The sequence below is a fragment of the Lampetra planeri genome, chromosome 24 (genome assembly GCF_965212315.1).
Source record: "Lampetra planeri chromosome 24, kcLamPlan1.2.h2, whole genome shotgun sequence".
NCBI classification, from domain to species: domain Eukaryota; kingdom Metazoa; phylum Chordata; class Hyperoartia; order Petromyzontiformes; family Petromyzontidae; genus Lampetra; species Lampetra planeri.
Window position 1 is genome coordinate 4,868,105 of NC_136130.1, and position 13,421 is coordinate 4,881,525.

The 13,421-nt window shown below is 53.7% G+C and overlaps 1 protein-coding gene across 6 annotated transcripts in view; it reads right to left on the minus strand.

The window, feature by feature from the left end:
- The window catches only part of LOC144726672 (nuclear factor 1 A-type-like), a 201,501-nt gene that overhangs the window by 30,844 nt on the left and 157,236 nt on the right, over positions 1-13,421 (minus strand). For all 6 annotated transcript variants that reach the window (XM_078605446.1, XM_078605449.1, XM_078605447.1 and 3 more), the window contains 2 exons: positions 12,687-12,886; positions 5,552-5,720 (listed from right to left, as the gene is read on the minus strand). In XM_078605446.1, coding sequence (XP_078461572.1) covers positions 5,552-5,720; positions 12,687-12,886 — 369 coding nt within the window. The remainder of the gene's footprint in view (positions 1-5,551; positions 5,721-12,686; positions 12,887-13,421) is intronic.

Here is a 13,421-nt window from a genome sequence, read left to right on the forward strand (position 1 = left end):
ATATTCGCAATAATAACAGCAACACCAAGATTGCTAATGACAGGGCGAGTGTGCGAGCGAGCGCAGTCGCTCGCTAAAAATAACGCGCGCAAATGACATCTGCGATCACGATAATTGTAATAATAATGGTAATGGCATCTCGTGCAAACAATTAAATTCGGTCTACTCAAACATCCCTTTGATCGTTGGGCATATTTTGTTCCGTGGCCGGGTAATGGGACTTTGATATTTGACGCTGCTCTTCTCTGACGAGCGTCTAAGAGGCCCCTGGTGGTGGGAACCCAGTCCACCGGCGCGTCGCGATCGCCTGTCGCTCAAGTACCTGCGAGCTACGGGTGGAGGGCGTCAACTGCGTTAATTGTTGTAACAGTGTCTCTATGTACGGTACGCTGAACTTCTTTCGGCACAGCGTACGTAGCCAACCCGTGCTCTCTTCAAGACTTTAAAGCAATTGACAACGACGGGTGACCCTGTCCGATCACAAGGTCTCCCCCCCACCTCACGCCCCCCCCACCCCCCATGCCATATCGTACTTCGCCAAGCCGGTTGGTAATCGCTTGGTGAAGATTGGGACCCAGGACCGCTTGAAATGTCGCTCGGTCACTGATGTTAAGCCGCGGCCGGCGACTGAACCCAGGTTGCAGGCTTCAGAGCGCAGTGCACGAAGCCAATACACTGCCGCTACCAGCTGGCTTGAACGCCTGAATCTGAAATTGTCGTTTTTGCTCTACGTCTACATCAGCAGCCGTAAGACAGCGGAAAGAAGAAGTCCAGTACAAACGCAGACAAACACACACAGACGCACAAGCACAGGCCCACAAATAAAAACACATCATAGGCACAGACAAACGACCAACACCCGCACATGCACGGACACAAACAGACATGGCACAAGCACACAAATACAATCGTACACAATCGCACAAACTCACACACAAATACACAACAAACCCAACCACACATACACCCACTCAAATAAAAAAAAGTATTCCCGTATAGCCTGTTGTGGTAAGTATTGTCAACATTAAGATGCAACACACGTACAAAAAACGCACATCCCCATATAGCCTTGAACAGTGCTGTTAGTGAGCATCTATGAAGGCCAGCACGGCACACGAGGGGGTGGGTGGCCAGCACCACACCTGGCCACCTCTATCTACCAAGTGCTGAAGTGTACACACTGCACCAGGTACTCGTTATTAAAGCTGGTCAAACCTAGGAGAGCCCCAGGACCGGTTCAAGTATTCATCACCGATATTGGCCATGAGCGGGAGTCGAACTCGAGTTGCCGTGTTCGCAGAGCAGCGCGTTAACCACTGCGCCACTCCTATCCACCAATCAGAGTATGTTGAACTTCTTTGGCGCCGTACGTAGCCAACCGTGCTAATCGGAGGTGCGGGAAATATGGACGCACGTGCTCGCTCGCACACTGGCGCATACACACACGAGCGGCCACTTGCACAAAGAAGCCGGCCGGCAGATGAGTTTCTCTACCCGGGGGGGTCACCGTCTCAAAGGTAGCCGGGCGAGGCAATCGCAGAGAGAGCGTCCCTCTCGCTGCCCCGGTGAGAGAGAGAGAGAGCGTCGCCCTCCCTGCCCCGGTGAGAGAGAGAGAGAGCGTCGCCCTCCCTGCCCCGGTGAGAGAGAGAGAGCGTCGCCCTCCCTGCCCCGGTGAGAGAGAGAGAGAGAGCGTCGCCCTCCCTGCCCCGGTGAGAGAGAGAGAGAGCGTCGCCCTCCCTGCCCCGGTGAGAGAGAGAGAGAGCGTCGCCCTCCCTGCCCCGGTGAGAGAGAGAGAGAGCGTCGCCCTCCCTGCCCCGGTGAGAGAGAGAGAGCGTCGCCCTCCCAACCCCGGTGAGAGAGAGAGCGTCGCCCTCCCTGCCCCGGTGAGAGAGAGAGAGAGCGTCGCCCTCCCTGCCCCGGTGAGAGAGAGAGAGAGCGTCGCCCTCGCTGCCCCGGTGAGGGGGCAGCGAGAGAGAGCGTCCCTCTCGCTGCCCCGGTGAGAGAGAGAGCGTCGCCCTCGCTGCCCCGGTGAGAGGGGCAGCGCCGTCCCTCGCCGCGGTGGTCACACCCAGGCGCCCGCACCCAACGGGGATCGGCGGTTTCAGGGCGGAATAAAAAAAAAGCGAGCAACTCTCTCTCTCTCGCTCTCCCGGGAAAGCCGTAAATATTGACCGGTTTTCTCCGCAGTGGGGTTAAACTCGCCGGGTCCTGAATGATAATGGAGTTCTTGACAGGCCACGCGGCGGGGCGAGCTTTGCCCGTGAACCCAAATCTCCACGTGCGTCACCACCACCATCACGATCATCATCGTAAAGTTCACCGTCGTCGGCCATGATCAATCCACTTCTGGATAAACGCCTCCACCCCAGGCCGTCGCCATCTCCTCGCGGTGCCGCCATGCGACATGCGACTGCGGTGCGAGCCTATTTCATCGTTCTATCTCCGCAGCGGACGTGGGGCCCTCGACTCTCCCGACGCGTTCCATTCCTTCGGCTGCCACTCCGCCGCTATTATTCTCGACCGCGGGTCATCGTGCCCCCACCCCGGCCGTTACGTGTCCGGGCCCGATCCCCGAGCTAGTTTCAACGACATCCTTCACCTGCGACATGTTTCTAATCTCCAACCCGCGTGCCCCCCTCTCTGAATGTACACTGGAGCATGCACACCTGAGATATTTCATCCGAGACATTTAGAACGTCGTATAAAACTACAGCAATGCCCTGCGCAATGTCAGAAACTGATACGCCAATTCTCACACTCTCTTATTAAGGATTCTACGCTCATAGACAGAATAATGCACGCAGGCTGGAAACAAATAAGCATAATTAACAGAAGGCGATTTTATAGATGGCACAAGTATGGTGATGTCACGTGACACGCAAGGCATGATGGGGGGGACCGATTAGCGTATATTCTAACCGGACACTGCGTGGTTTTGAGAAAAGGCCACATCGTGGCAACTGAGAAAATATTCGCGGGTTTGGTCTTACAGTGGAGAAGGTGGCGGAGATCCTGCGGTCACCACCGTACCACCGCCAACCCCTGCACTGAGCCAGAGCAAAGAAGCATGGCCTAACCCCCCACTCCAACAACCCCACACAGCGTCGTTGAGAGGCCCTCATCCAGCAGTGGAGTGACAATAGGGCGATGGGTGTACGTGCGGACAGCAGGAGCCCCCCACCCCTCCCCCGCACTGAGCCACACATCCGCCGCGTGCGTGAGAGAGAAAGTCCGCCGAGGTCGGAGGTCGTGGCTGACCGGCGCGCCCGGGGGAAGTTCTAGATCGTCGCGCTCATCTCCGTTTTACGCTTTGTGGCTTTTTTTTTTGACAAAGGATGCCACCCCAGATCATTCACCCCCGCGGTGTCTGGCACGCGATCCTCGCTGGGGAGAGTTGAGTCGAGTTATTTTTTTTAAATCAGACATTAAGAGCACTGGCTATGCCTATTCGCCGTCAGTCCCCGCGATAAAATCGGAAGTAAAAATGCGAACGCAAGCGATGCCGTGGCTCTTCTTTGGAATTTGTTGTAAAGCCACGACGATCGATGACGTCGGTAAAGGCGCAGACCTGCAACTGCTCGCTCACGCCACTGTCAGCAGAAGGGCCCTCCGCTAAAGGGAGCTCCATAAAGCCTCTCGAAATGTACTCGCGTACACGTTACTACTTTCAGCGGGTATTTTATTATCCTTCGTCAATATTTTTGAATTTCCACCGTTTTTTTTTGCCAGGGTAAAGGCACAGCCCTGCATGTGCCTTGCCCACACCACTGCTGGCGGAAGCGACCTCCTCTCGAGAGGCAGCTCTAGAAAGCATCCCTCGAGGGTAGTTTGTGGCCTGGGTACTCAGAAGAGACAGGAGTAGCCACACTGAATCCCAGCACTCACGGACCTGCCGGTCGACCAACCGCGGTCTGCACCCACTGGGCGAACGGTGGTGCGGATGAGGTGATTGAAGGAATGTCCCATTGTTTGGTAAAGTTGAAAAACAACAATTACTTACACCGCTTAGCTTCATCAAACGTTTGGGGCGACTGCGATCGTGAAGGCTTCCACCCCGCCACGAGGTTTATGCAAAAAAAGTGGACGTCAGCGTCAGCAGCAGCAGCCTTGTTTTCACGGAGGCCACGTGGTGGGAAAGCAAAGTGTGGGTTTCAAGCGCTGGAAGGAACGGTGGCCAAGCCTACTAAGTGCCGAGGGAGGGGCAGCTCAAGCGGAGAGAGCGCGCTCAGGAGATGGAGAAACGAAATCGGCTCACGTTGCAGGCGCTCCGGATTGCTACATCGCGAGGCCCTGTGAGAGACTATCTTTACGAAACGATTTGTTTTTATTTTACCAGGTGTAAGCGCCCCACTGAGCTGTGTAGCTCTTTTTCAGAAGCGACCTGGCCAACACAAATGATAGCTCAGGCAAAGTGGCTTATCATCATGTGGAAATGTGTAGCAGCCAAATACTTGAAACGCAAGTTTCTAAACGTGGAGGGGAAAAAAACCGGAGGACCCTGAGAAAAATGTACGCGAACACGGGGAGAACATGCAGACACAAAATATACAGCAAGCGCCAGGGTCGGGATCGAACCCACGACCTCCTGTATATCAGGCGAGGGAGTTAACATCTCACCACTACGGTGCCCGAGACGGTGACGGCTTGGGGAGGCCTGCATCCAGCAGTGGATTGACCATGACCCATGATGATAATAATAATGATGGTGCAATATGTACAATGTTTTAGCCCACCAAAAACGCAAAGGGTGAAGAAAACACAAAAGGGAACTTGTAAAGTAGATTCCACGCTCGCCGTTAGCTTTGCTCGAGATATGAATCCCCTCCCCCCACCATGACAGGAAGAATTCAAACAAGAATAAGCTTCAAGCCTATATTGGGCCAATTCTGTCATCGCACCTGCACAAAATATTCACGTGATATATATTAATTGCGCTGACATCAGGGGTCACTGTTAAACTAAAATCTAATAAGTGTGAATTTGCACGCTTTTAATAGCCCATTTGCAAAATGTTGCACCAGCTCTGGTGTATATTTGCAAGCGTGTGTGTGCGCGCGTGCGGTGTGCATGCGCGTGCGTGCACCAATTAATTGACCTGTGCGGCACCTGGGATCCCGATTCACGTGTCGTTGCTGGCAAATATTCCCCCCGCCACCCCCCCACCTCCCCATTTCATCAAAATTTTTGGCAAAAGCGCGCCGGTGAGACCCGCCGCATTGGCGAAGCGGGGAGGAACGCAGAGCGGGTGCGGCTATCGAAAGTGCGTAGGCGGTGCAACTGCACCGAGGGCCCTCGGAGGGGCCGAAAGAACCCCTTGGGGTGCCACGCTCCTCGTAGAGGGGGTGCAACTTGAATAAAGATCCCTGACAGTTCGTTGGGCAACGTTGCAACCAGGGCCCAGCGCAAAGCCCAACGATGCCACTGCCGAGTCGGCAAAGGTATTGGCGAGTTAGCGGGCGGACGAGCGAACGGGTGGGCAGGTGGGTGGGCGGACGAGCGAGCGAGCGGGTGGGCGGGTGAGCAAACAGGGTGGGTGGTGGATGCTACTCACTGGGCGACGTCGGGGAGGGCGTGCCTCCGTCGCTGCTCGTGCTGATGGGCTTCGTATCGGTCACCGACATGGGCAGGGGCACGGGCCTCGGCATCGGCGGTGGAGGGGGCGGCAGCATGGACGTCGGGAAGAGTGCGGACGTCACCTTGGCTTGGCCCCCACCGCCGGGCTAAAGTTCGGGGGGGGGGGGGAAGGGAGAGAGGGGCGATCGATGGATAGAGGAGATCAGAATCAGAATTATTTTTTCAGAATCAGAATATGTATTTATACTGTAGGGATCAGATGAGCTATGAAGCTCTTCTTCACAGATGCACCAGTAGGGACACGGGGTAAGGATGTCACAACAACACACAGTACAACAAGACGACATGGCAGTGCAGAGTACGGGAAAGGCAAACAAATCACCCAAACACATACAAGTAAAAGTAAAACCATCACCATCCTACCAGGCAAAGCCTGGCCACTAATGATAGCTCAACAAAGTGGCTTATCGCGCGGAAATTTACAGCAGCAAAATGAGGTAGATGGAGATGGACAGGCAAGCAGCGGCTTTACAAGCCGACAGGCAGAAGGACAAATGGGCGAGGCAGATGAAAGGATGGACGGAGAGACGAACAAGGAAGTTGGGTACGGTCGGCAGATAGCCAGAGAGGCAGATGCGCGCGCAGAAAAGGGACACGGGTTTCCATGGACCGGTTGACTTGAGAATGCACACGCACGTACTCAATGCTGACTCTGTAGCGGATAAGGCATTCTCTAAACCAGGAGGCATGGCCTAGGGATGAACAATGAAAAGATTTAGAGCATCCACAACTCTGTTGCCACTTTTGGGCGGCAAAACCCCAGCGCATGTCACGGAAATCGGAATATCTCGTCACATCCGGCCTTAACGGCTCGACCGCAGAGTGGCTCGCGATCCGAAGGTCGCAAGTTCAAGTCCTGGGTTGGGGTTGCCACAGTCCATCATCCCCGCTGGGGGTTGATAAAGCGAGTACCAATTTGTTGGGGAAGTTGACGTGCCCCCTGCCATTGGAATGTGCAAATTTCCACCACAGCAGCAGGAAGTCACTTTGAATTGTATTGTTCGTCTGGAAGAAGGGGTTAGCTGCAGGTGAATACACGCTTTGTCTCGAGTGGTGTGTGTATGCGGGCAAAGGGGAAATTCTGATATAACCACACTACGTTGAATATAAGCACACACACACGTGGCCTTACTCCCAAGGGGTGTTTCTGTATCCAGCATCTCCTGCGCACATTTAGGTGGGAAGCAGGGAGGGGGGCAAACCGGATATTTGTTCAGAGCTCCACAAACTCCAGAGGGGCCCCATGATAAAAAAAAAACATGTTATATAAAGAAAACAAGTACTGTTTATTCCTGTTATCAATTCAATGGGAGAAATATAAACACTACGACGATTATTCGTTGCTGGTTTATTCGATTGTCTCAATTCCATCCTCGAGTTGTCTCCGGCCAGCGGCAAATATTCTCCTGCCCCCACACTTCCGATTAGCAGGTAAGTATGTGTGTTGCATTTCTCCCATTGAATTGATAATAGGAATGAACAGGACTTGTTTTCTTTATATAACATGTTTTTTTTTTATCATGGGCCCCTTTGTGGAGTTTTTGAAGCTCTGAACAAATATTCGGAAGTCGCGTGCATACACATACGCACGTACACTTACGCACGTACACATACGTACGTGTGTGTACGTACACATACGCACGTACACATACGCACGTGTGTGTACGTACACATATGCACGTACACATACACACGTACACGTACGTACACATACGCACGTACACGTACGTACGTACACATACACACGTGTACATACACATACACACGTGTACGTGTGTGTACGTACACACGTGTACGTACACATACGCACGTACACGTACATATGTGTACGTGCGTTGTGGGCTCTGCGATTTCGCACTCCCCCCCCCCCCCCCCACTGGCGTGCGAAAGGTGGGTGGGTGGGGGGGCGTCACGCGCACGTCCGATGCAAAGACAGCAACGGGGAGTGGGCAGCACTTACTTTAATATGAACGTCACGTGGAGGGAATGGTCGCGCGTGCGTCGGGCATGTGAATTGGAGATTGAATCTTTTGCAGACGTGGTCGAAACTCAATTACCATTCACATGCGCGGCCAAATAATCAATGGATCGCGAGGCGGAGGTCACACGCGGCAAAAAAAAAATACCGCCCCGCGCCTGAGGCATTGTTTATTAGTGTACTCGATAAAGTGAAGGCTGTTAATCCTGAATGCCTCACCGCTTTTTGCTATTGTTATAGTCGTCGCTTTGTTAATTGTAAATTAACTTAAGGATTGACACTTCCCCCCCCCCACCACGCGTGTACATTTTATCGGCCTAGTTAATAATAAAAAATGCAGCCTATCACGATTGCACTTGTTTCATTGACATCAATCCCATTTGTCTATGCCGCAGGAGTGGTGGGATGGCACGTGCAAAACATTTGCAGTTCGGGGCCAGGAATAAGCATTTGAAATCAAAAGTTACGTATATATTGGTCTCTTTTGTCTTACCAATTCGTTCCAAATTCTGCCATCGGCACCATGCCACGGTACAAAGAATCCGTTAGGGAATCTCTTTCACGGAACTTCTCCCAAAAAGTCCTTCAAGTCATCGCTTTGTCCTCTGTGCAGCAAGGGGGTGCGCAGTTTCCCACACACTCCGCTACGAGACTGGTCATCACGTGACAGCCAATATTCTTTGTAATTCTCACAGCTGGCAATTATGCAATTTAAGTTGTAAAACTAATGTTTGCGTGAAATAATTTACTAACCAAGCCTGAGACCATGTCACCACACCTCTCTATTTTAGGCAGAATGTCTCTCTCGTCTCATTAGTTCTCTATCTCTTGCGTCACCTCGCTGCGACTTTATAGAAGGTCCCCCCCAGTGCCCCCCCCCCGCCCATCCAAAATAATTTCTGCTCCAATGGGGCCTAGCACCAGCACCAGCACCGCTGACCCCACCAGGCAACGCCGGCGACGCTCAACGGAGGGTGGTGGCGATGGTGGCGTTGGTGGCGGTGTTGGTGCAGGGTGGGTGGGGAGGTGAGGGGTGGGGTGGGTATGACGTTGCCTCGCAGTGAAACGTGAAGCCCTGCGCGTGTTTCAGTGTGTAAGCCGACACGTGCGAGCGTTGGCGGTGAGGGCTGCTGAACCGCCGCTGCTGCTGCCGGCAGCCGGCAGTGGTGGAGGAGGAGGAGGGTGAGCGAGTGACCGAGATCAATTGAAACCACTTGAGCCGATAGCCGAGGAGCCGAGCTTTGCAGGGGGGAGGGGAGCGGGCGCTTGGCAAGGTCAAGCGCTTGAGCCGGGATAATGGAATCAATTCATACGAGATGAAGTTACTGCACTTTAGTTTATAAGATTAATAAAGTTCTCCTGGAGTACTTTGCACACGAAGGGGGAGGAGCTCATTGTTCCCATTTACAGCCCAAAGCAATCTCAAACAACTCCTGCAAGATATTGTTTTCCCACCAACAACCAATGTATCTCTGAGTTTATAGTTCTCGATGCACACGGCCAAACCCTCTTTGGGCTCCCATGTTGCATCGAACTCGACCAAAACAACGACCTGAGTGACGGTGGTCCACCCCGCCTGTAACCGCGGCTAACCGTCACGGTGAAACAACTCAGATTCACGTTGTTCCCTGAGCTTCGCGGACTCGCAAAGTGTCGCCACCTCGAGGGGGTATGGTTGACGCAGCACATCCCAGGCATTGTGCGTAAAACAATTTTTTTTTACAATTTTTTTTATCTTACCAGGTAAGGCCCACTGAGCTACAGAGCTATTTTCAGAAGCGAACTGGCCACAAATGGTAGCCCAAACAAAGTGGCTTATCGCGTGCAAATTTATCGCAGTGTGGAGGGGAGGACTCGGGGAGAGACACGCAAACTCCCCAAACATATACTGGCGTCAGGGTCAGGATCGAACCCACGACCTCCTGTATACCAGGCGAGGTCGTCAACATCTTACCACCAGTTCTCCGTCAGCCTTGCAAGCGCTCAGCCAGCCATGAGCAGCATGTGCCCAGTGTGGGAGCGCGGGTGGCATGGGCCCTGGTGCAAGGAGATGAATGCCACTGCCCCCCCCACCCCGCCCCGCCCAGTGCTAGGCCCCCTACGAACATTGGGCCCCTGTGCATTTATTTATTTATTTGCCACCTTGCACAAGATTGCATTTGGTCTTGACAAATCTGCAGAAATTTCATGTATGAGCGCAATTTGTACTTCCACGCTTTTATTTATATTTGCATGTGTTTATTTTTACTTCTTTGTGACTTGCTGAACTTTTTTTCTATCTCGCTCTTGTACCCTTTAATATTTATTTATTCATTCATTGTTGTTGTTGTTGTAACGTGCTGACCCGGCCCTACCGGAGATCTGTGGAGAAGATCTTCACAGCTCAGTGGATTCCCCCAGCCCTGAACTCACGGTCGACATTCCAAACTCCTATGGCGTGGTGCGAGTCCATCCGTAGGGACAACCACCGTGGACTTTCCACACAAAGTGGTACTAATTTTATGGACCCCCGGTGGGATGATGGACTGGGGGGGGGGGGGGTCAACCACACCCCCCGAACCAGGATTTGAACTCGCAACCTTCCGATCGCGAGCTCCTCGCTCGACCACTGAGCCACCCACCCAGGTGGGGGGCTTATTGGGGATCTTCTCTTCGTATTCGTTTTCTGGACGTTTTTTTTCTATCTTATGCCTTAGGGCCTTGTATGTGTAGTGGTGATACGCGCTGGCAGGAGGGATCGTGAGGCAGCGCGTGGTGATTGGTTACATCGAGTGGGTGCTCACATCGCGGTCCGCATAGGCTCCGCCCCCTCGGGAGCGGAGGGCTATGTAGGGCGATGCGCGCGGGCACTCGGGGAGTTGGTAACCGGTGAAGACAGAAGACGGAGGAAGAGATAGGCCCTGGGACCCCTAGCCCCGCTGCCCTTGTAAGGGCCGGGGTTCTGCGAGGCTCAGAGGCGAGGCCTTGGGATTCACGGTCCGACGCCCTTGTAAGGGCTCGGGCTGTGTAGCCCAGTGGTCGAGACCCGTGGCCTGACAAGAGGGGTCTGAGAGCTCCCCGTGGGGAGAGCGTAGCCGGAGAGCCTGAGTCGAGGCAGAGATAGGCACGCGTACCCTACGGGAGAGACTGAGTACGACCCGAGCCGAGTGTGCGTAGGGGTCTGATAGTTCCCCGTGGGGAGAGCGTAGCCGGAGAGCCTGAGTCGAGGCAGAGTTAGGTGCGCGTACCCCACGGGGAAGACGGAGTGCGTGGCCGAGTCAGGCACGCGTAACATAGGTGTTATCTCGGTTGGGACTGTTACGTGTGCAACCGTTGTGAATAAAGAGTGCTGCCCCGTCAACTCGTCTCCCGCCATTATTGAAGATACTACATATACAACAACTGTGATCAAAACTAAAACATGTACACTTTTCAAATTGTCAACACGTGAATACACTCGGTGTGCACACACGCCCACAAATAACATACACAGACCTCTCTAGCCTTATATTCTGTTGGGGTAAGTTCTGTTAGCAAGCGCACCGTCAAAGCCGGTACAGTGCATGAGAGAGTGTAATCCTTCATCCAGCAGTGGATGGACAAAGGGCCGCAAATTATGACCGCCACAGTAATTATTACAATTGTATTCAGCAACACATTCTCGTTGCCGCGGGCATATTTTTCGGGCCGATGTGAAATATGCCTCGCGTAATATTTGAGCAACGCTATTAGCGGGTTGGAAATAATACACCATGACTGCGGTAACAAAATCAATACATCAGAGCAGAGTTTTTTCTCCCTTCCCCTTCTTTGCTCTGAGGAGGTCGGGGTGGCAGGCAGGAAATGGGAGGGAGGGACTCGGAGGGCGGCGGTATGGTTTTGGTCCCCGGTGTTTTGTTTTTATACCTTTCGGAGGGAATCAGCATAGCCAGACCCCCCTTGGTTCTGGCGAAAAAGAGTGCAAGGCTTTACCGTCGCTGGGCACGGCGCGAGTGGACGGGCGAGCGAGTGGGTGGGTGAGCAGGTGGGTGGGTGAGCGAGTGAGCAGGTGGGTGATCAGGCGAGCGGGTGGGTGAGCAGGTGGGTGGGTGAGCGAGCGAGCGGACGGACGAGCGAGCGGGTGGGTGGGCAGGTGGGTGGGCGGGCAGGCGAGTGGGCGGGTGAGTGGACGGGCGGGCGAGTGGGTGGGTGAGTGGGCGTGTGGGCGTATGAACGTTGTTTACTAGAACGGAGCAGAAAACACTTTCGGAGGCGTTGCGGTACTGGATACCATTTATTTTGACCCAGTTTCCTGGAAAATGTCCCCCTATGGAAAATGATATGTGTGTGTTGCGGTTAGTGTGCTGCACTACAAATCCGGCGATGCCGAGTGCAATTCCCACTCACGGCCAACATCAGTGATGATTATCTGAACCCCGTCCTGGGCCTCCATTAGGTCGACTCAGCTTAAAATGAGTACCGAGTGCGGTGTGCAAACATCGCCACTCGGGAGACAAAGACGGCCGGGCCTATTGTTGGCAACCTACCACCTCGTGTGCCGTGCCGGCTTCGTAGTCGATGGCTCGCTAGCAGCATTTGCCCCAACAGTCTATCAAGCCAATCGGCGTGATCTGTGTTGTTCGTTGGATATACACGCGTGATATATAAGATACTAAGATTCTCCGTATCACCTTAACAGACTGTTGGGGCAAGTGCTGTTGGCGACTAACACCTATGAAGGCCACACGGCACACTATGCTATGGGGTTAGTGGCAAGCACCACGCCCAGTCGCCTTTGTCTCACTAGTGGTGATGTTTACACACCGCACCGGGTGCTCACTTTCATATGCACATATACCTATGAACATTGATTGGTTAGTGCCCTGTTCTATGAACGTGAGCAAGTGAGCACGAGCAAACGGTTGAGAGCGGGCGAGCGATTGAGCGAGCGGGTGAGTTGGGTGAGCGAGCGAGTGGGCGAGCGGGCAAGCGGGCGAGCGATCGAGGGAGTGTGCGAGCGGGCGATCGGTCGATGAGCAGGCGAGCGATCGAGCAAGTGAGTGAGCGAGCGATCGGTGGATCGTGTCGATGAGCGGGCGAGATTGTCGGTACTCACGTTGAGGAAGCCCACGTGGCTGCCCTGCTGCCCCTCGGGGCACACGAGCTGCACGAAGTCCTTGAGGGGGTCGTGGGGCGGTGGGTGCGGCGGGTGGTAGCGGATCGCCGTGTGGGCGTGCGCCGAGAACGGGTACGGCGGGTTCTGAATGATGGGCGAACTCGGGAAGTGAAGCGCTGAGGACGCAGGGTGGGAGCCGCCTGTCCAGGTGCCACATGCACAAGAACATCACCATCATCACCGTCATCATCATCGTCACCATCATAATCACCATCATTATCACCATCATCATCACCATCACCACCATCATCGTCACCATCATCGTCACCACCATCATCGTCACCATCATCGTCGTCAGCAGTAGGTGTATCAGTGATATCGGCATTATCATAAATATCAGCATAATTATTATCATTAACAGCAGTGTCTTCGTCAACAGCATCATGATGATCATCATCATCATCATCGTGTTGATGTCGAGGTTTTCACGGCTCAATGAGCGACAGATGATCTTAAAAGCTGCTCTTTCTGCATAGCCGCGGCGAGCGCTGCTCCTTTCTCCTTTGCGACCCACGCTGGGGGCATCTTCTACTGCCTGAGGACGCCTCCTCTGCCTGAGGATCTTTGTCTACACATATTTGCACGTGCGCGCATGAGTGTGGATGGACATATGCAAGATGTGTACGTGCGTAACGCACCCCTGGTGTGTCCTGGTGGTACTGAGCTTGGGGTGTG